At 39.4% G+C, this 22,391-nt stretch overlaps 1 protein-coding gene across 1 annotated transcript in view; it reads right to left on the minus strand.

The window, feature by feature from the left end:
- The window catches only part of NALCN (sodium leak channel, non-selective), a 335,712-nt gene that overhangs the window by 80,867 nt on the left and 232,454 nt on the right, over window positions 1–22,391 (minus strand). Inside the window, 2 exon segments of the mRNA XM_030568085.1 lie at window positions 4,804–4,942; window positions 6,792–6,928. Of these exon segments, the coding sequence (XP_030423945.1) occupies window positions 4,804–4,942; window positions 6,792–6,928 (276 nt within the window).

The following is a 22,391-nucleotide window of genomic DNA, read 5'->3' on the forward strand; positions in this document are numbered from 1 at the left end:
ACCTCTCTGCCTCCCATGTCTGCCTCTGCCCCAAGCGCTAGATTGGAGTAACAGAATTATTTCTCTAATACCCTGTGGAACATCCTTTATTTACTCACTTTCACTGAATTTATAAGTAGCTTATGTTGTAAGTACACTAATGTTCAAAATATGAACTCTGAATTAGTATTCAGAAATATCTATTTATATTCAAGTCTAACAGGCCACCAGCATTTTGTGTTTATACGTGAAGTTAATGGTATATAATACCAAAGATCAGATTTCCATGTGCACTGATGCTGGCAGCGCAAAGGTGCTTTAATGTAAATGAGAATCTGGTCCTAATGGCATTGGACACGCATGGCTAGTGTTATTGTAGGTGACAAAAGAAAGCATTTGAAAGGTTTAAAGGGAGGCAGCTGATCACATTTACAGTGTGTTGTTATGAAATGCAAAACACTGGCCCTACTGACTATAATTGCAGGCCTAGCTTGTAATAAACTTCCTTCAGTTATACCTACTGTTCCGCTCGCTCTCTCTCATCCTACCTCTCTCCTCCCCTTTAACTGCAAAGTCCTAATACTTGTTACCTGGATTTCCTTTCCTCCAATTTTTTCCTTGATCTCCTCTCATCCAGCTGCCTTCCTCTTCTCACCAACCAAAGCCACAGATAAATGACTTCATGACCAACTGTCATGTAGCTAAGTCAAAGATGTACCTGTCTGTCTCCCACTTTCACTTTTCTTCTTATACTCCTCTTTCTCCTATGAGAATCCTACCACATCTACAGCAGATGTTCTGCAATACCAGTGGTCTAGATATTTCAGCTGGAAGAACTGAAAACATGTCTACATAGAAAAGGAGTCATTACTGAGAAGTGAGGTGTAGAGCTGAGAACTATTTTAGGGAAGCAGGAAAGAATCCTGTCGCACCTTATAGACTAACAGACATTTTGGAGCATGAGCTTTCGTGGGCAAATACCCACTTCGTCAGATACCCACGAAAGCTCATGCTCCAAAACGTCTGTTAGTCTATAAGGTGCCACAGGATTCTTTGCTGCTTTTACAGATCCAGACTAACACGGCTACCTCTCTGATATTTTAGGGAACATTATTATGGTTTCTTAGAGACTGGTGAGATGACACAACTTCAAGTCAACTGCTGTTACCAGGTAATGATAATGTGTATCAGTAAAGAAGTTTTGTCAGAAGTCGTGGTCAGATTATTAGGTTACCTGACACACAACAATGCTTTTCACAAATAAATTACTGTCATAGGAATATTCAAAGTTTCTGCCTTTTTGGGACAAGGAAAATATTTCCTAAACACAAATGCCTACATATAGCCAACGTTTTAGAATAGGTATTTGGGTCAGAAAGGTAAGGGTCATAAAAAAACAAGGAGTGCATCGCAAGCTCATTCTCCCTTTAAAACTGGAGAAAATCCTTGAAGGGAAATAAATAAATAATAAATCTTCTCAGTATGAGAGTTATTTGCAGTCTCAACTTTACAGGAGACCAAAGGAGATAAATTGTGATTCACATTGTCATGAATTGCATGTCACTTCGGTATAGAATATAAATGTCAGTAAGTACGTCACTACACTATAGAGATAAAACAAAAGAATATTTCTCAGGTGAAAGTAAGCAAATATGTAATATAAATTAAGTGCTGCCTATCAAGTCAGTAGGGGTGGAAGACAGAAATGCTGACATAATTCAAAGAGGAAATGGAATGGCTAGACACATTACAAACACTACAAGGAAGAGGTATGGGGAAGAGAAACAAGTTTTAGCAGAATCCTGTCTTTTGGTTCCAAACCTGACATTTGCACTGTCACCCTTAGTGCAAAGAAGAGGTGAAAACCTGCTAAAGCCATCACACTCCGTAGTAGTAATGTACATTCTGTGAGGTACTGGTATCAGTTAAATAGTTCTGTTTCTTTTTGACATAGGAATGTAAAGTATACACACAATATCATCCCATGCTTGCTTAAAGGATGATATTTTAAAGAAAATTGGTTCATACAAATGAGAGGCTGCCATGGAAACTAATTACAGAAAGCCATAGTAATTGCTGACTAAATCCTACCTAGTGCTCTCTTGCTTCCTGTGTGAATGCGTAAACACTGTTTCATGCAACATCTGACCAGAAATGTTATTTATATTTAATTCTACCCTTTAAGTCATCAGAATTTCAAGGTTTCATAACTAGAGTTGGGTGAATAGTGCATCAATAATATGTGAATATTCGTTTCATTTCAAAACTGAAATTCAGTGTATGCATATTTGCTATTACAGCTGACAGAATAATGGGAAAATATTTTATTTTTTTAAAATTGCAAAATCTTATTGAACAAACTATTCAGTTAATATGTTCACAATTTACGTGCCCATCTCCATGTGTAATCAAGATGGGTTAACTTTGCATACAGGGAGAAACAGGAAATAACGCTCCCATTTAGCATGGAATTTGAGCATGTGCATTTCTGTAAACATGTGCGTAGTCCCCTGAAGTCAATAGGACCGCTCACATGTAGTGGTACCAGTAGTACTCCTGAAGTACCTTTTGGAACTGAGGCCTATATGATTTGTTGCACAAGAGTATTTTGTAGGAAAATCTTTGTTTCATTACTATTTCAAAGGATAGTATGAAAGTGCTGTGGTTAAACTAACCAAATAACTTTTTCTTAAAGGACTTTCATAAGAAATGTGAACACTGCTCTGCTTCTGCTCTGCCCAGAGTACTAAAAGTTCACATGGTGAATGCACTTATACAAATTGTCCATTCTAAAGGAAACGATAGTTTTTGGGTTTTTTATATAGCAGGGTTCAGCAACCTGCGGCATGCAGCCCATCAGGGTAATCTGCTGGCGGGCTGTGAGACATTTTGCTTTCATTGACCATCTGCAGGCATGCCCCTCCCCCCATAGCTCCCACTGGCTGGGAAAGGCAAACCACAGCCATTGGGAGCTGCAAGGAGCTGTGCCTGTGGACGCTCAATGTAAACGAAATGTCTCGAGGCCCACCAGAGGATTACCCTGATGGGCTATGTGCCAAAGGTTGTCGAACCCTGCTATATGGGTTGCATTGCTGTAAAATATCATTGTGATATCAGTAGCATGTAGATCCTTGTTAGGGGTTGTAAATCAGTTTCTATTCTGTGTTAAAGGAGATCTGCAACGTTTTTAATTAAATACATCTTTATTTTTGCTTTGTTTAATAGGTGCAACATTACTGCCATGTGATCATCAATCTCTTGCTCACAATCCCAGCATGCTCAGGGCATGTGATATCTGTAACACCTAATTTTGTTATTGGGGGGCAATAGTGGAGACCCATCAATGGAGAATAATACAAAGCTATATTTTTCAGTATTAAGTGGTTCACTATTACTTTTTCACATATGCTTACACTCTTGTCTGTTTCTGATATCACCAGCCCAGTTCATGTTAGAATGTACAAGAACAGAGGAAATTAACAATCAAAGGACATTAACTACTTACAAAAAACAGAGAAAGGAGTACAAATATTAAAACTGAGGTGAAATAACAGTTATATTTATTTTCACATTCAGCTGCCCTTTGTAAAGTCAGGTGGTTACTGTTTGAAAACATTACAGTTCATCTTTAATATTTACCTTCACCTTGAATTATTTAGATTTGCATTGATTTTCACCTTGTACATTAACATTCACAGTACAGTTCACCTGTAATATTAGGTTATTCAAGTTTTCAGCCAAAAATAACTGGAGCCTAAGTTTCCTGCTAAAAGTTAATGGACAGATCCTCACTTAGTTAATATGGCGTAGCTCCACTGACCTCAATGGACTTGGACTCATTAACACCAGCTTATTATCAAGTCCAATATTTCTACTGCTCTACTTGGTGCAGATAATTTTCACCCATCATAAGAGTTGGTACTTGTCTGCACTTTCTCCTGATTGGTGCCAGATGCTTTACTGCACTCCATTTTAGATCAATTGGTACTGTAAAGTATAGGATCCATTGGCTATGGAAAATGGTATTTGCAGGAAACAGGATAAAAATGACCAGTATTTTGCACCTTGGTTACCTTTTTCTCCACCGTGCTCATGTGGATACCCAGGCATATCCTAGCTTCTCATTCTTTATACCCTACCAACCCACTATGTTATTTGAAGATTATTCTGTATTGCCTTATTGTTGTATTGCATGCACCAAATTCAGGCAAACGAATACCAACTTGTATACATGTGCATTGTACCAGTCTGGCGGGGAGCCTCTCTGTGTTCAAAATAACAAGGGACCAAATTTGTAAATATCGGGAACTGTTTGCTAACGATTTACAGACATAAAAAGGGGCTAAACTTTTCTAAAAGTTTAGAAAATGATTTGTAAGAAATGAATCATTGTGAATTTTTAACCCAGCTCCGAGGCTCTCATACTGACCTTGTTACAATGGCATTATAAGCACTGGTAGAAGAAAGCTCAAAAATGCAAATTTTAAATTCACCAACTTTAATTTCAAACATGATTGAAAGTGACTTGCACAGAAAAATGGATGCATTTTTTAAAAATTACACAGCAGATCCTCAACTTCTGTAAAATGACATAGCTTAACCCAAGTCAAGGGAGCAATGACAATTTAGACAAGCTGGGGATCTGGCCCTATGTCTATTTTAGACAACTTAAGTTAAATGTAACCTTTTACAAAGCTCTTAAATACTTTTGACTGTTTCCTGATATTTCTGAAATTTTGACAAATTGTACAATTTGCAGCATTTCCTTACATCATATGTTTAAAACAATGAAGAACATATACTGTCTTACACTCTGGTATTTACCTTTTGGTCAATATACTTGTTTTCTTCAATTGCAGATCTTTTGGAGTGGTCACATGAAGAAGATGCCGAAGGGAGTCTTCGCAATAAGCAGCTTGTATCCTGCTGCTGACGATCAATAAACTGCTTCATAAAACTTTCCCTTGCAAATAAGAAAAAGATATCACATTTTGTTGCTAAAAATCCAGAAAGAGTTAATACATATTTTCTGTAATGTGTCACAATTAGTTACTGCTAAGACAGAACAGCAGCAAGATGGAAATTGATGGGGCACTGGATAGTATGTACAAATAACAAAGATGACTAGATTTAGATTTAATTATTAAAAATAACAATTGAATGTGGCGCTTTCACACAATTTCAAACAAAAGTGTTTGCTCTCTTTAATAAAACAGTCTTTTAACTAATTTTTTTAATTTAACAGTAAATTTTATTTTTAGTTATTGACATCAAATAAAGCAGTTTGAAGCTTTTTCTGAGTTTATAATATAAATTGCTCATTAAAAGCAAACCAAAGACTGATGTGCATCCTTTGGATTATATTTTAGGCAAGAAATCAATTTTTCAAGAGTTCAAACAGCATCTGTTCATATAACAGCCTTGAATGCCAATTGTAAGGTACTTTGACAATTTTATACTTCACATATGCCATGTTTTGATTTTTAAATTTTTTTAGTTTACAAGAAATGCACATTTATTTTTCCACATTCGAAGTTCTACAGTTATATACTGAGTGCAATCAACTCTTCTCTGGAGTGATAGTTCTACACAGTACAACTGATTCATTTTTAAGATTTCATTCTTCTGTCCACAGCTCGATGTTTTTTTCCGATGGCTAGCAGCAACACTAGGTCTCAATTACCTATCCACATATACATTTGGAAAAACACAGTAAAAAAAAATCATACATAGCCATACAAAGATCAAGGACACACTGTTTAAAAAAGAAGCAAAACCTCAATATGTAAGTAATTGGGGTTCTGGAAATATAATAAAATATGCTTGATCTTTACCTTAAGATTTAAGTGTTTTCTTTTAATCCCTCAGAGGCAGATATATGGCCTGCACTACACCTTTTGCACAGTTCACTTGACACAAAAAAATTGAAGACAGCCCTACTGGCCTACCTGTGGTCTTGCCAGCACAGGAGAATCCCTAGTGATAATAGAGCTAGCACAGCCATCTCCTACACCGTGCTCCCTACAGCTATTGGTATAGGGGGAATTTGGATGGGCAAGAGTGTAGTGGGAGCTGAGAATGGAGCATGCTATCCTTCATCTAGCCTCATCTGGCAAAAGGTCCCTGGGGAATAATTGCAGATGGTGCATGGTTACAGCAGTCCCCAGGCTGCTTTCAAAAATTCAGTGAACTACAACTGGCTTCCCAATGCCTACCTGTCCCCTCTCATAAGCTGCGTATAACAGAAACTCTGACCTCTGAGGTTTTGGGGGCATTTTGTGAATGAAAGTTATCCCCAGTGCAAATCCAGTCCAGTCAAGTAATGGTCAAAAGTTGTTACCTTCTGACAGCTGTTCAGTGTTCTATGAGAGGTGATTTGGTGGACTCAGATGACCAGACAAATAAAAAAACCCACACTGGAATTGATTTTTAGAACTCTTGCTGGTGGTCTCAGCAAAGAAGCTAAAAAAACCCAAATGAGGCTGAAGAGAAATTACTTTCTCATCTGCAGAAATGCTCTTTCCAATATACTCTACCTGCATGCAGATAAATTACTTCCAGGACTGTTATAAACTCCTTTCATGAGCACTAGAGCTACGTAAAAAAGAGAGGAGGTGATATTTTTTGTGAAGTAAAATTGAGAAACAAATGAAAAGTTACCCACTCTCACCTCTAAATATAATGTTTTGATTCTGATTTCTAAAATTATCTGCTTAATTTTTGGGAGAAAAACTGTTATACGTCCCTGGCATTACTATGTGTGCTGGTAATTAACAAGCCTAGAGCACATAAAGAAAGGATGTATTTTATACCTTATTTTTGGAACTGTAAAATCTGAAGGAAGCTTGGAGATCTTCACCATTTGTGGCCTGTTAGGAAATTTTTCAAATATACGTAGACGCAGTGGAAGCTTTTCCTTAGTATCAGCATTGGCTTCACTTTGCTTTAGCTTAAAAAAGAAAAGAAAGGAAAAAGAAAGGAAATTTACTCTAAGTGCAACAGTTTTATTTTTCAGAATTCACAGAACAATAACAGCAATCAGTTGAAGAGACAGAAGATGGCAGCAAAGAACTACAGAGGATAATTTTGTTGCTCAGAGTTCATTAACTTACTTGTATTAGAGGCAATGACAGATATCAAACAATACCAGTCCATCATCTAAAAGCCATAAAATGAGAGGCATTTCTAATAATTCCAGTTTTAACACGAGGCATATTAGCTTTCTATTGTGTATGTTTACTGCTGTATTTTCTTCACAGTTCCCTAACACTTTTTAAAAGAAAATAAATATTCATGTTTTGTCTTATGTGACCCAGCTTTTTGTGCATGTTGCCAGCTTTGGGATATTCAGATGGAGCATAACCTAGATAAATGAACTGAGGCGTAAAATCTTTAGAAAAACGTCAGATAATGAGTGCAATAGGAAAATGACATATGGATGGATCTACTAAATATTGCTATACTTATATCTAATGATATCTGAAAAAGTAGATGAAGAGATAACTATTGCATTCTGATGATCATGTAGGGTCACCTAACCATTTTATGGGAACAAAATGGCAAGTCAGAAAGGGTCACTACATGAACCAAAGTTTTTATGGTGAAAAACTTTTTTTTAATTGAAGAAATTAAAAATATCAATTTCTGTCTAATTGAACATAGTATACTAAGGTTTGGAAATCTAATAGCTCATGTCTAACTGTGGTCTTTCGTACAATAAGGTGTGTTTACACAACATTTTGGACAGATCGGGAGCAAGCCTTGCAGCCTGGGGCAACACATTTTGGTTAGCACGACTTGTGCTAACGCTCTAAAAATAGCTGTATAGACAGCACTTTGAAGTTGCAGTTTGGGCTGGGGCTCTGAAGCCCACCCCAATTCCTGTCGAGCCAGGCTGGGAGGTTCACTCCTGCTGGCTGCAGAATGCTGTGTAGACATACCCAAAGGATTAACTCTCCTTTGTCCATCATAGCATGGGCATCAAAACTTGATTTTTTAATAGAACTGTGAAATAAGTGTATGGCAAGAATGCTGTATGTGTCATATATTTAGATTTTAAGTAAAGGATTTAGTATAGCACAGTCCCTGGTGAAAGCTTTTTCTGAATATTAATTCAAAGTATCTTAGATGTGAACCGTCATGTTGACTAAAAACTGAAGAACAATAAATATGGTAGTACACTGAGCTGGGGAAGGTGGTGTCTAGTGGGGCACTATAGAGATCAGCTCTATGTCCATTCGTATTTAATATCTTCATTAATTATCCTCAAAAGTGAGAAATCATGCTGTTAATTAAATTAATTGGATATTAAATTGGGAGCAGTTGAAAATACCAGTGAGGACAGGAAAATAAAACAAAAAGACACAGAGATATTAGAAACATGGGCAGACAATAACAAATGGAGATTCAGTTTTAAAAATGCAAGTTACTAATCCAAGGGGAAAATATGTTTCAACATATTCATTGAGAGAAGACACTGGGGAGCCAATAATGCTGACAGAAACCTAGAGCAGCAGTAAGAATGGAGTGTAGGCTACGGAAAGGTTTCTCAAGAGCAATGCCTCATCACTTGGTACTTAGAATAAACAGGACCCTTGAAATGCCAGTGAAGTGGAGGGAGCTACAATACTTCATTTTTTTAACGCAGTGGAAATTCTCATTGGCACAAGTTTTCCGGTTTTTGTCACTCTGTCTTTTCGATCTCTACCTTCTACATTAATTATAAGTAAATGTAGATATATGCAGACTGTAACATGGAGAGAAAATGTCCCTCACAGGTAATGATTGCTATTCCTGGGAGCCCACAGTTTTGCATTTTATATCTAAATACAAAAACAAGGAGTTTGTGATAGATTAAAATGGTGTCTGACATTCCAGTGCAGCAGACTACCATACTGTAAAAGATCTAAGCAAGATTACATAAATATACACTTTTTGAAAAGAAGAATGATTAAAAACATGGTTTAAAAATAAACTGAACTCAAAGCTATTCTACAGAATATCTCAGCATCAGTCATGCTGAGATAATATTACATATTGGGAAGCTGAAGGCATTTAGCTTCACTTAGTGCCTCTCAACATGTTTAGGGTGTAATATTTGCTCTGCATGACACACATCCTGTTCTGTGTCATTGCTTACATCCTTCACATTTCAGCTCCTGCTTTTTTCAGCTTACAACAAAGACATATATCTTTTTAAAGGTACAGGATTTGTAGACATATGACAACTATAGTTTACATTTAGGACTGCCAAGTGATTAAAAAAATTCCAATTAATCGAACTGTTAAACAATAATAGAATACCATTAATTTAAATATTTTTGGATGTTTTCTACATTTTAAATTATATTGATTTTAATTACAGCACAGAATACAAAGAGTACAGTGCTCACTTTATTTTTGATTCCAAGTATTTACACTGTAAAGAAACAAAAGAAATAGTATTTTTCAATTCACCTAATACAAGTACTGTAGTGCAATCTCTTTTTCATGGAAGTTCATCTTACAAATGTAGAACTATGTATAAAAAAACATGCTTTCAAAAATAAAACGATGTAAAATTTTAGAGACTGCAAGTCCACTCAGTTCTACTTCTTGTTCAACCAATTGCTCAAACAAGTTTGTAAATATTTGCAGGAGATAATGTACCTGAAAGTGAGAACAGGTGTTGTCACAGTACTGTTGTAGTCAGCGTCACAAGATATTTATGTGCCAGATGCACTGAAGATTCATGCATCTGAGGAAGTGGGTATTCACCCACGAAAGCTCATGCTCTAAAACGTCTGTTAGTCTATAAGGTGCCACAGGATTCTTTGCTGCTTTTACAGATCCAGACTAACACGGCTACCCTCTGATACTTGAAGATTCATATGTCCCTTCATGCTTCAATCACCATTCCAGAGGAGATACGTCCATGCTGATGTCAGGTTCTGATTGATAACAATCCAAAGCAGTTTGGACTGATTCATGTTCATTTTCATTATCTGAGTCAGTTGTCACCAGCAGACGGTTGATTTTCTTTTTTTGGTGGTGCAGGTTCTGTAGTTTCTGCATCTGAATGTTGCTCTTTTAAGACTTCTGATGGCATGTTCCACATGTTGTCCCACTCAGATTTTGGAAGGCACTTCAGATTCTTAAACGTTGGGTCAAGTGCTGTAGCTATTTTTAGAAATCTCACATTGGTAGCTTCTTTGATTTAGCATATCTGGCATGTAAATACCTTGCAACGTTGGCAGCAAAAGTGCCATGCACATGCCTGTCCTCACTTTCTGGTGACATTGTAAATAAGAAGAGGGTAGCATTTTCTCCTGTCAATGTAAGCAAACTTGTTTGTCTTAGCAATTGGATGAACAAGAAGTAGGACTGAGTGGACTTCTAGGTGCTGAAGTTTTATATTGTTTTGTTTTCAAGGGCAGTTATGTAAAAAAAAAATCTACATTTGTAAATTGCACTTTCACGACAAAGATTGCACTACAATACTTGTATGAGGTGAACTGAAAAATACTATTTTTTTTTGTTTATCTTTTTACAGTGCAAATATTTGTAATAAAAATAATATATACTTTGATTTAAATTACAACACAGAATACAATATATATGAAAATGTAGAAAAACATCCAAAATATTTAATAAATTTCAATTAGCGTTCTATCGTTTAACAGTGTGATCAAAATTGTGATTAATTTTTTTGAGTTAATTGCGTGAGTTAAATGCGATTAATTGACAGCCCTATTTACAATCCTTTTAGTGAAGCTCTACTTCAAAATAAAACATTAGGTCCTTTTCTGAATTTTTCTGTATTTATTTATTTATTTTAGTACTTTACTCAAGAAAAATGTATTTTTACTCAAAAGGAAAAAAATATTGACCCAATTCAATGTCTGGGTTCCTGGCCTCCAGGTACAGAAAGCCTCTTGGGAAAAGGGGTGCAGAATGCCACCCACCATCCTGTCCAGAGGCCAGGCTGGATTCAGCATGTCTGTTGGCAGGGCTCCTGGGAAGCCCCAGTTAGAACATCCAGCTGTTCTCCCTAGGCAGAATCCTGGAGGTGGCATTATAGCTATCTGCTGTCTCCCAAGGTGACTTGTTTCCCCTTGGTCACAACCACTTACAAGAGTGAATTAAGCCTGAGTGACACTATTTTGTTCCTGATGTGTGATGTGTGAATGCGGCTATATACCACGTATGTTTTGCACATGCCCAGAGATGGAAAAAATATGTACCTAGTGCCATAAATAACACATTAAAAGACAGGTCCATGCACCAAAGAGCTTAAATCTAACTTAGAGACATATGACAAAAGTGAGAAAGGGGAGGAGATGTGAGAGAAGAGATAAGCATAGGATGACTTTAAGGAAGAATAGTCTTTAATTTGGGCTGATCTCATTTACAACTCTTTCCAAAGCTTTGACCTTAAATTACTCTGGCACAAATTATATCTACACCTTTTTTAAGGGCCTTTTTCACTGCCCATGTTGTACAGGAGCTTTAGCATAACTGAGAATCAGGCCCTTCAAGGATAGGAGAGGACACTTGGAAGTGAAGCTGTTCTAAATATACAGGAAAGATGAAAAGTAGCGTGATGGTGAAAGCAGGAGAAGATCGAGTCAGAGGGAAGAGAGAAGATGGGGAGAAGTGTAGAGAGTGACAGATGGTTTAGGATGAAATGGCTTAGAGCTAGATTTTACACAGTTATTTCTTTACATACACACATAGGCCCACACCACAACTCACTCAGACTCTCTGCCCTATACACTATTCAAGCTAAATCATCTACAATTTGAGGTGCAAAAAGAAAAATATATTATTTTAAAACACTTAAAAGATAAGAAGACACTGCAATGAAGGGGCATAGATCCAGGTTATGCATTTAGGAATTAATAATAAGAATTTTGGATATACGTTGGGGGCGCATCAGTTGGAAGCGATGGAGGAGGAGAAGGACCTTGGGGTACTGGTTGATAGCAGGATGACTATGAGTCGCCAATGTGATACGGCTGTTAAAAAAGCAAATGCGATTTTGGGATGCATCAGGCGGGGTATTTCCTGCAAGGATAAGGAGGTGTTAGTACTGTTATACAAGGCGTTGGTGAGACCCCATCTGGAATACTGTGTGCAGTTCTGGTGTCCCATGTTCAAGAAGGATGAATTCAAACTGGAACAGGTTCAGAGACGGGCTACAAGGATGATCCGAGGAATGGAAAAACTGCCTTATGTAAGGAGACTCAAAGATCTTGGCTTGTTTAGCCTGGCCAAAAGAAGGCTGCGGGGGGATATGCTTGCTCTATATAAATATATCAGGGGGGTTAACGTTAGGGAGGGAGAGGAATTATTTAAGTTTAGTACTAATGTAGGCACGAGGACGAATGGGTATAAACTGGATATTAGGAAGTTTAGACTTGAAATTAGACGAAGGTTTCTAACCATTAGGGGAGTGAAGTTCTGGAACAGCCTTCCGAGGGAAGTAGTGGGGGCAAAAGACTTTCCTGGCTTTAAGACAAAGCTTGATAAGTATATGGAGGGGATGTTATGATAGGATTGTTAATTTGGGCAATTGATCTTGGATTACCACCAGATAGGTCTGCTCAATGATCTGCGGGGAGATGTTGGATGGGATGGGAACTGAGTTACTGCAGAGAATTCCTTCTTGGGTGCTGGCTGGTGACTCTTGCCCACATGCTCAGGGTTTAGCTGATCGCCATATTTGGGGTCGGGAAGGAATTTTCCTCCAGGGCAGATTGGCAGGGGCCCTGGAGGTTTTTCGCCTTCCCCTGCAGCGTGGGGCACGGGTCGCTTGCTGGTGGTTTCTCTGCAGCTTGAGGTCTTCAAACCAATTTTGAGGATTTCAATAACTCGGTCCTGGGATAGGGGTTGTTATAAAATTGGATGGGTGGGGTTCTGTGGCCTGCCTTGTGCAGGAGGTCAGACTAGATGATCAGATTGATCCCTTCTGACTTGTGAGTCTATATATACTCTGACAGATGGATGTAGGCTTTGGAACTGTTCAATAGAAACTCGGAGGTGAGAACAAAGACTGGGAATTGAATGCAGAAAAAAAGTGGAAAATTGTCAAGGAGGAGATGCATCTGGAAGTATCTGGATACATTTTGGTTCTTGAATGTTTTATCTTGAAAGATTGTCACACTCACACACATAATATATATTCTTGGTCAGGAAAAAATATTAACAGGTAAGCTCAGCCAATATACAAAGAGCTTCTAACACACTGACACTGTTGTGGGCTTAAAAGGAGAGAAAGGAGAAAAAGCTATTTACATGTATGCGCAGGGATAAGATCTATGTTTCTACTAATCATTAATTTTTCTCATCTTTTTTGTTTTCAACATATATAACTCCAAGCTTGCAGAGGAAGAGTTTAATGACTGGCAAAGTATGGAATGTTGTAAAGAAATAAAAACATACTTGAAAGGAGTCTTTTTCATATGGTTTATGAGTCAAGTGTATGGAAAACTTATATTAAAGATGTGAAAGTAACTGCAATATTTCTGTTTTAATCTAGCTGACAGAGTTTTCAGAACTGCTTCAGATCAGTCACAAATTCAACATTAAAAGCTTCACCACTGATGTGCAGAGTACTTAGGAACTGGCTAGCTGCCCAGGGCAATTTCATGGTGAAAAGTTCAAACCTTTTTGGGAGGTTCAGGACTTCTCACTTCTAGATAGCTTTAAATTAATATAATTTGGTACAATACAATACACTGCAATATACCAATATTTTTCATTGGTATTTCATTTTCAAATGATATTTCTGAAGAATAAGTTGTCTTTATAATATTTAAATTGCACATTTAGAAGGATATGTGAAGCACTCGCAGAACAGCGCGAGTCTCATACAAGAAGAGAGAGGGGTAAAAGACATTAGAAATCAAGACTAGCTCTCACAGTTCTCCAAAGGTCCTTTTACTGATCAGATTCTTCAGACTCACTATCACCCCATACTTGTCACAAGTAATTTTTGAATGGAAACACTCATTGACATTAAATGAAAATATATATTTAATAATAAAAGATTGGAAGGCAGATTAAATGAGCAAGTTGGCCTCCTTCTGTCTCTTATTACTTTGAAACTTTAGTGATCTGGTGAATACTTAGAGGTAGATGAACTGTAACAGAGGGGGAGATGCTTAAGGATAAAGTTTCAAAAGCTCAACCTCCTGTTTTGCAGGACCAATTTGCATCTACATTTTTTTTTTTACACCTGCATATAGGTTGTGGGCACAAATATTAGGAGTTGAAGAGAAGAGATCCAGAAGACTTTTGCCCAGCAGTTATAATTTACATCTACAATCCAATTATGTGTAGAGAAAATGCAGTCAAAATGTTGTACACACAACTATACCCAGAGAAAAAGAGAGCAGGCTAAGACTCGTCTGAAATTTCAGGACAAAATATTTATAACCTAGAAGACTGATTTGTAACCACTGACTGATCCTATAATAATAACACAAGCAAGAAGCACAAATCAAAACCCTTGTTTTGAATGCCCCTGAAGTTTAGATTGAGTTTTGAACTTTGCTTTTTGGGTTTATCTCAACAAATAGGCACACCACAGTTGATGGGAATTCTCCTGAGTACCTCAGAGCTTATAAGCTATATGTAGCGTCATAGGTGCTGTGATTCCCATTATTCAGCTATTCTTTTAAGTAACTTGTTCCTCAATTTTGTGATAAAGTCTTCTCTCTTAATAAGAAACTGAATGAAGTTTCAAAAATGTATTTTGTTAATACCTTCCTTTCACTAATTCTAGTTCTGATTAACCCCTTGTGGAAGCAATGCTCTGGACAAGATGTTATTGGAATTTAGCAAATGCAGAGGCTTCTTTAGTGACAAGTGACTGAAATTGATTACATTTAATGTGCAAGGGGCAGGGCCAGATTAAGGAAATCTGGAGCCCCATGCACACCATGACATAGATAAACTGAAATAAATAGGGTGAATTTGTCAGAGGTATCGTTTTAGGATGCCTATAAACTAGGAAGACACTGCTGCATTGATTACACTTTGGTAATGTTTTCAAGATTTTCTTCCCAGCCTTGAGGGTTAGAAATTAACTTTTTTTTTTTTTTTTAAAAGCTGAGATTCTGACCTAATCACAAGGCTCCAGGAGCTGGCGCTTTAGGCATTGGCCTATATTGCCTATTCTGTAAACGAGTTTTGATTAAGCAAGCAAAGTACATCAGAATTAATCCTACCATGCACTGCTGTTCCTCTCAAACACTTCCTTCTCCCACCAAAAAATAAATGTATGGTTTATCCCACGCTAGATCTATGGTACCAGTGCAAAAGGACAGTACTGTACACAGTGTTATATGAAATATTTGAGAAAGATGTTTTGGACTGTAGGTTCATCTGATAGTATCATTCCAGTTCATGACTTGGTCAATGTCCAGTGCTCCAGGAGATGGTGAAACCTCAGTTTAACGTACATGGACAATTGTGCAATTTGTGAGGGTTGCAATTTCTTCCTTACCCCAGCAAACAATTAGCTTATGTCTCAAAACAAGAGATATGGTGTTCATTACTTTAGCTTCCACAGTTGCAAATGTAGTGGTATACAGATCAGTAATGAGACCTATGAAATCCCTACTGTGACTTGAGGGTAGTTTGCAATGTTAATGCTATGCTTTCTCCTTGAACATAATGATTGTTTACTATTTCTGTTGTGTCTGGTGAGAGATTCTGAGTGTCTGTTTTTACAGTTTTAAAACTTCTTTATCTTTCTAGCTTCCTGGACCTCTTCTCAAATTTGATATATATCCTCAATATTTAGTCCAGTGGACTGAAAAAGAGATCTGTGAACCTTCCATTCCCTCCACCAGCACATCTCAGCCTGTCCATGTGGCAATGGAATGCTAGCCAGGCCTTCTCTCTTCCCTTTCTCTGAGGCAAGTAGGTCAGGCTCTCCTGGACCCATCAAGATACCTGTGAAACTCCATAAGTTATGTGATAAACTCCAGACAGACAGCTGCAAGAGAGGGGTAGAAATCCATCTCAGTGGGTTAAAAGGCCCTCCTCCCTATCAACTACAGGTCATTCAGGTTCCGCTGAGAAGGGGTTACCAAAGTATTAATTAGAATCAGCTGAGAGGGAGTTACCTGAAGTTAATTAGGATCAGTTGATTCCAACTAAGGGCTGCCTGAGACCTCTTTAATCCTCCCCTGGGGGGGAAGGAGAGGAGAGAAGAGAAGAGAGAGAAAAGGAGCCCTGCTGCCAGGAGGTTAGGAGCAGCAAGACAGTGAGCCTCACCAGGAGGAGAGTCAGTATCCTCTCCCACAAGGGAGAAAAATACACTAAAAAGGACTGGGGGAAAGAAGGAACGGACTTCCCCTGTGTCCCAAGGGGGACCATGTTACCCAAGCCTGTCTCGCCAGGGCTAAAAGTAGCAGAGGCTGGGGAGACCGAGAAGATGCCTTGCCACAGTTATAAGAAAACAAAAGGATGATAGTGAAAAAAACAAACAGAAAGCAAAAAGCATCTATGCACAAACTGAATAGGAACTGTAAGGAAATTATCCTCTGACTGCAATTTTCATCAATACTGGTATGGATAAAGATTTATACCTATGAGAGATCATATGACTCTCATATCTGTCTTTGGACTATATATGGGCATTCCACCTCTACTTGTAAAGCAGAATCTAAAGACTGGCTGTATCCCTATTATCCAGCTGCTGTGACACCAAGAATAGAAAGATGGAGCACAATGTCTTGGCTAGATAATCTTCGCCATTCAGTAAAAGCAGCAAAGAATCCTGTGGCACCTTATAGACTAACAGACGTTTTGGAGCATGAGCTTTCGTAGGTGAATATCCACTTCGTCAGATGACATGCATCTGACGAAGTGGGTATTCATCCACGAAAGCTCATGCTCCAAAACGTCTGTTAGTCTATAAGGTGCCACATGATTCTTTGCTGCTTTTAGAGATCCAGACTAACATGGCTACCCCTCTGATATTTTTTGCCATTCAAACACTCAAAATCTTTTCCAGCTGACATGCTCTGTTTTGGATAAACTGATAACATTCCTACGACAACGTCACTAAAAGAACATATATACCATTAGTTCCAAATCTGTCCCAAAATTTGGACCTTCTGTTGCATGGGAAAACATTAGGAAAATCAGAAGAGTTTGTGTTCTATTACTCTATCTGACATGAGGTATCAGTTCAGTCCGAGTGCTTATTAAGGGATCTTTGAGTTATGACTCTACAATGTTTAAGACAAGAGATGCTATTCCTGCTTCACACTGACACCACGATGTAGTGTATATGAAATAAATGACATGGAGTAGCTTGAGTTGGATCATGTCATGGAACAGAAAGCAAACGTTTGTTTATTGGGCTGGAGCGTGAAGAATAGGCTAAAAGTGACACCAACAGATCCACTTCTAGTTTACAATGGAAATTGTAATTGACTCTTACAAATAATATTGAAAAAGTAATGATACAGATAAAATACATTTTTAAGTTCAGTGAGTTCCCATGGAATATGTTTTCTAAAGCATTTCAGAGTATATAGTCACATAGAATCTCCACAAATTGCTGAATTAAAAAAAAATCAACCAACAGTTGCTTTCTGGACTGCAATAATACCTGTACCTTGTTTTTTATTATATTGCTCATGTTTTCTATGAATTAATAGCTTTTTCATGTGTAAGTGAAGACAGATTCTTTTCATTCACTTGGGATAAGCAACTTAATTGTTTTTGCTTCCATGCAAGGGTTATTGAGTCATAAAAGCATCTTCGTAATGATAAAAATATGAACTGTATACTTCACTTCAATGAAGGAAATTGCATTACATTCCCTTGCCTTTAAGAATCTACTAGCGTTTAACATTAGACACTTCCTCTCCCCCAATACCTACAATGCTTTAAACAGAAACATAGTCATCTGGAAATCTCCAGGTAATCTTATTTTCAAATTTCTTTTGAACAAGCTCTCTGAAAATAAGGACTCCAATTTGACTGCTGTTAATTTAAATTCAACAAAATATAGCTGTTGTTTCAATGAAAATCTTTTATCCTCTCTTAAAATGTATTGGTGTGCATTTCAGCTACTAAATTTCCAACATTACACACCTTATATAATGGAAAAGCTACTGAACCGGAAAAAAATATATGTTTAACTGTGCTCACACTGAAATGCTCTTTCCAATAAGATATTTATATTTTAAATGCAGCAAAAAGCATTCACAAAAAGTAAATATGTATCAAACAGTAAATTAGGTTACTAGATTTTAATTCTTATACTATCTGTAAAACAGCATGCCAGATAGATACTATCATCCCTATAGTCCATTGGGAAAAACAGATTTATCAATAGACCTTCATTGGAGCTTTTATTAGGAAGACTTTTTTATTTTTGACCTACCAGGGTGACCAAGATCTGCTCTCCAGTGTTCTCTGCTCCAAAAGCATCATAGGGAAAAAAGAGTTGCATAGGGAACATGAGGCTGCATCTATTTCAGCTTATATTGAAGAAATAGCTGCTTTGGACTTTCTATGCAGGTGGCCTGGGGCTAGATAATACATTGGGGGCTGAGGATTCATCCATTTGGATGCACTGTGTTTTAGTCATTTGTAAGAGTACGATTCTGACATGCAGGTCACAGATTCCACGACTTTCTGGGACCTCTGTGACTCAGGGTTGCCAACTTTCTAATTGCACAAAACTGAACACCTTAGCCCTCCCCTTCCCCGAGGCCCCATCCTAGGCCCTTGCCTCTTCCCCGTGGCCCTGCTCCCTGCTCACTACATTTCCCCTCCCTCAGTGGCTCGCTTTCCCCCACGCTCACTCACTTCCATAGGGCTGGGACAGGTGGTTGGGGTGCAGGGGGGGCTCTAAATGGTTCCAGGTTCTGGAGTGGGGCCAGAAATAAGGGGTTCAGCATGCAGGAAAGAGACTCCAGGCTAGGGCAGGGAGTTGGGGTGTGGGAGGGGCTGAGGGCTCTGGCTGGGGGTGCAAGCTCTGGGGTGGGGCTGGGGATGAGGGGTTCAGGTTGTGGGAGGGGGCTCTGGGCTGGGGCAAGGAGTCGGGATGCAGAAGGGGTGAGGATGATGGGTTGGGGCTCGGGGTTGGAGTGCAGGTTTACGTCGGGTGGCTCCTGGTCAGCAGCACAGTAGGGTTAGTGCAGGCTGACTGCCTGTCCTGGGGCACCGCACTGCATCCTGGAAGCAGCCAACAGGTCTGGCTCCTTGGCAGGGGGTGGAGAGTGCGGTGCGACAGGAGGCTCCATGGCGCACGCTGCTCTCGCCTGCAGGCACCGCCCCCCCAGCTCCCATTGACTGGGAAAGCTGGTGCGCGGACAGCACGTGGAGCCCCATGGACGCCCTCCAAGGAGCTGGACCTGCTGGCTGCTTCTGGGGTGCAGCACGGTGCCCCAGGACAGGTAAGGACTAGGCTGCCTTAGCCAGGCAGCACCGCCAACTGGGCTTTTAATGGTCAGGTTGGAAATGCTAACCGGAGCCACCAGGGTCCCTTTTCAACCGGGTGTTCCCATCGAAAACCAGACACCTGGTCACCCTATCCTGACTGTTTCCGCAGTGGCAGGGCTGGAGCAGCTGTCAGCGCTGGGGCCACCGGAGTAGTGGCTGGTGGTCGGCCCCAGGACTGCTGGAGCAGTGGTCCCAGAACCACCAGAGCAGCGGCTGGCAGTCAGCCCCAGAGATGCTAGAGCAGTGGCTGCCATAGCAGTGGCTGGCAGTGTTTCCTTGGACGATCACCCCCCCAGGCTGCTGAAAGTCAGCCCTGGAACCACCAGAGCAGTAGTCCACCCTGGGGCCACTGGAGCAGCGGTCATCAGGGCCACGAGACTAGTGGTCCCCAGGGCCACCAGAGCAATGGCCAGCGGTCAGCCTTAGAGCTGCTGGAGCAGTGGTCCTTGGGCTGTTAGAACAGCAGTCCCCAGGCCACTAGGCCAACAGCTGGCAGTGTTCCCCGGGGCTGCCAGAGCAGTGGCTGCAGATCAGCCTAGGGCTGCTCTAGCAGTACCTGGTAATCAGCCCCGGGGCTGCCACAGCAGTGACTCCAGGACTGAAGAGGCAGCTGGGGTTCAGTCAGACCCCCTAGAACTGGAGCAGTGGTGTCCTTACTTGCTACTGACAATAGATAAAATAGCTATGTGAAATTAAGGCATGCCTAACTTACGTTTGAGAAAACCTAATACAAGAAAGCTCATTAAGGTGTTAAATTATATCTGGCAATGCTGGAGCTGTCAAGATTGGAAAATAGCTTAAGAAAACCATGACAATCAGGCATGTGTATATATTTTTTCAAACTTTATTACTATATTAAGGCACTTATATAAAAATGGCCTGATTTTCAAAGGTTTAATGGGATCTGTGGGTGCTCAGCCTTTTCGAAAAATCAGGGTGGTTGGAAAGTCATACATATTTTAAATGAAATATAAATCAAATTGTTTAGAATTATAGAAGCTAGCCTCCACTTTTACATCCGCAAATCAGTTATTTAGATCTGCGAGGAAAAAACCAGGCCAAGTTGAGGTTGGGCTGAAAATCAGACCAAAACCACACTTTTAGGATTTGATACAAGGATATCTACAACAGAAAGATAAATATATCTAGGCATTTGCAAATATTCTCAGAATGTTGCAGTGCTCTCTTTTTATCAAACAACATAAAAACAAGTGAAAAAAGAAGAGCTCATCCTGACATTTTGATCGGTGCTGTTTTGCTCCCAAACATAATTGCTTATACTACAGCCTAGAGGGTACCTCATCCTGCCAGAACTAACGTGTTATTTTTAGTGCAGAATGGAATGTAGAACACTGAAGCCATTTTAACTACCTCAAGGCAATGGTGGAAAAAGTAAAAAATTCTGATTCTGAGTGTACTTGGTGCTTCATTTATGATAAATATTAAGACTTTTTTTTAAAGGAAGGTGTTAAATATTTTAAGTAACACTACAATAGAGCGGCACATCTCATTTAGAAGGATATGCCCAGGTACAAATAAGAATGAAGCCTTTTATACTTTGTTAAGGGGTCAATTGTGCCTTTGCCACATGCTTCAGCTATGGGGGATGCATGGCCTCGGGAGCCAATTGGAACCTCAGAAAGTGACAATCTACTTCTTGATTTCCCCCTGCTCCAAGGGGAAGTATCCTGCACCCACCGTATATTTTACACGGAGTATGTTCCCCACCATGCCAGCCTGAAGGTGGGGCCAAAGCAGCTCCCATTCTTCTCCTTTCCTGTCTGCTCCTTATATAAATGCAAGAGAGGGGATGTAGCTTCTGTCCCATCCTTACTGCTATCCATAGTATAGGTAGCTGGCAGGGGCCACACCCTTATTCCTTTCTAACTCTGCTTGCTTCCTTTTCTCCACAGTAGCACAGAATGGGCCCCAAATGGGCTTTAATTTCTGCAGGATTTCCTCATTAAAGGTTGGACGCTCAGAGCCTAGTCCTGCAAATACTAATGCTAGTGGGTGTCTGCAGGATCAGGTCCTTGATATGCAAAATAACTAATTAACTTGCAGGCATGATAATCTAGACTTCTGTGTGTGGGAAAGCAGGATAGGTGATCATACTGATTGGATGGTTTAAGGCAGTGTTTTGCCAGCATTTTTATCATTTAACAGAGACATCTCTGATTTGAGAGCCTCAGCTTCCTAACCACTAATTGCTCCATCCCCAGTGTGACATGAATTCAGAAATATGACAACATAGACAAAACAAAAACATTTTCAGGATGAATTCAATGTTTCCTGGTAGGTCAGCATCTTTATTTTAGTTGACATTTATCTGAAAATATTGATTTCAGCCCAAAGTGGGGAGTTTATTTATGTTTAAAAAGAAAAGCAGATGGAAAAATAAACGTTGTAAAAGTTTTCCCCTAACTATTAACCAAATGTGTTTAAAAAGCAAAAGGTTGGTAGTAATACTCCTCCTCCTCTTTCTACTAGGCTACACAGATGTCCATTCAGTATAACCCCACTAACTGAGAGCCAAATTTGACCCACTGATTTCAAACTGACTGCTCATATGAACACGAGTTGCATGAGCTGGCTAAAAGAGAGCATAATTTAATTTGCACATTTTTTCTCATATACTTTACTGATTACGGTCCATATTGTGACCGGCTGCTAAGCAGTTGTATAAGGATGAGGGCCTCTCCTCTCTTGTGCCCCAGTAAAGGTCCCCATTATAATTTATTAAGTATTGTTTGTATTAAGTATTGTAGTGCTTAGAGGCCAAAACTGAGATAGGACCTCATTGTGCTAAGTACTCTGCAAACACAACACTTATCGGGGGATCAACACTGTGGTGATCGATGCACTGGGGGTTGATTTAGCTGGTCTAGTGAAGACCCGCTAGATCAACCGCAGATTGCTCTCCCGTCAACTCCAGTACTCCACTGTATCGAGAAGAG

This window comes from Gopherus evgoodei, chromosome 1 (assembly GCF_007399415.2).
Source record: "Gopherus evgoodei ecotype Sinaloan lineage chromosome 1, rGopEvg1_v1.p, whole genome shotgun sequence".
NCBI lineage: Eukaryota > Metazoa > Chordata > Testudines > Testudinidae > Gopherus > Gopherus evgoodei.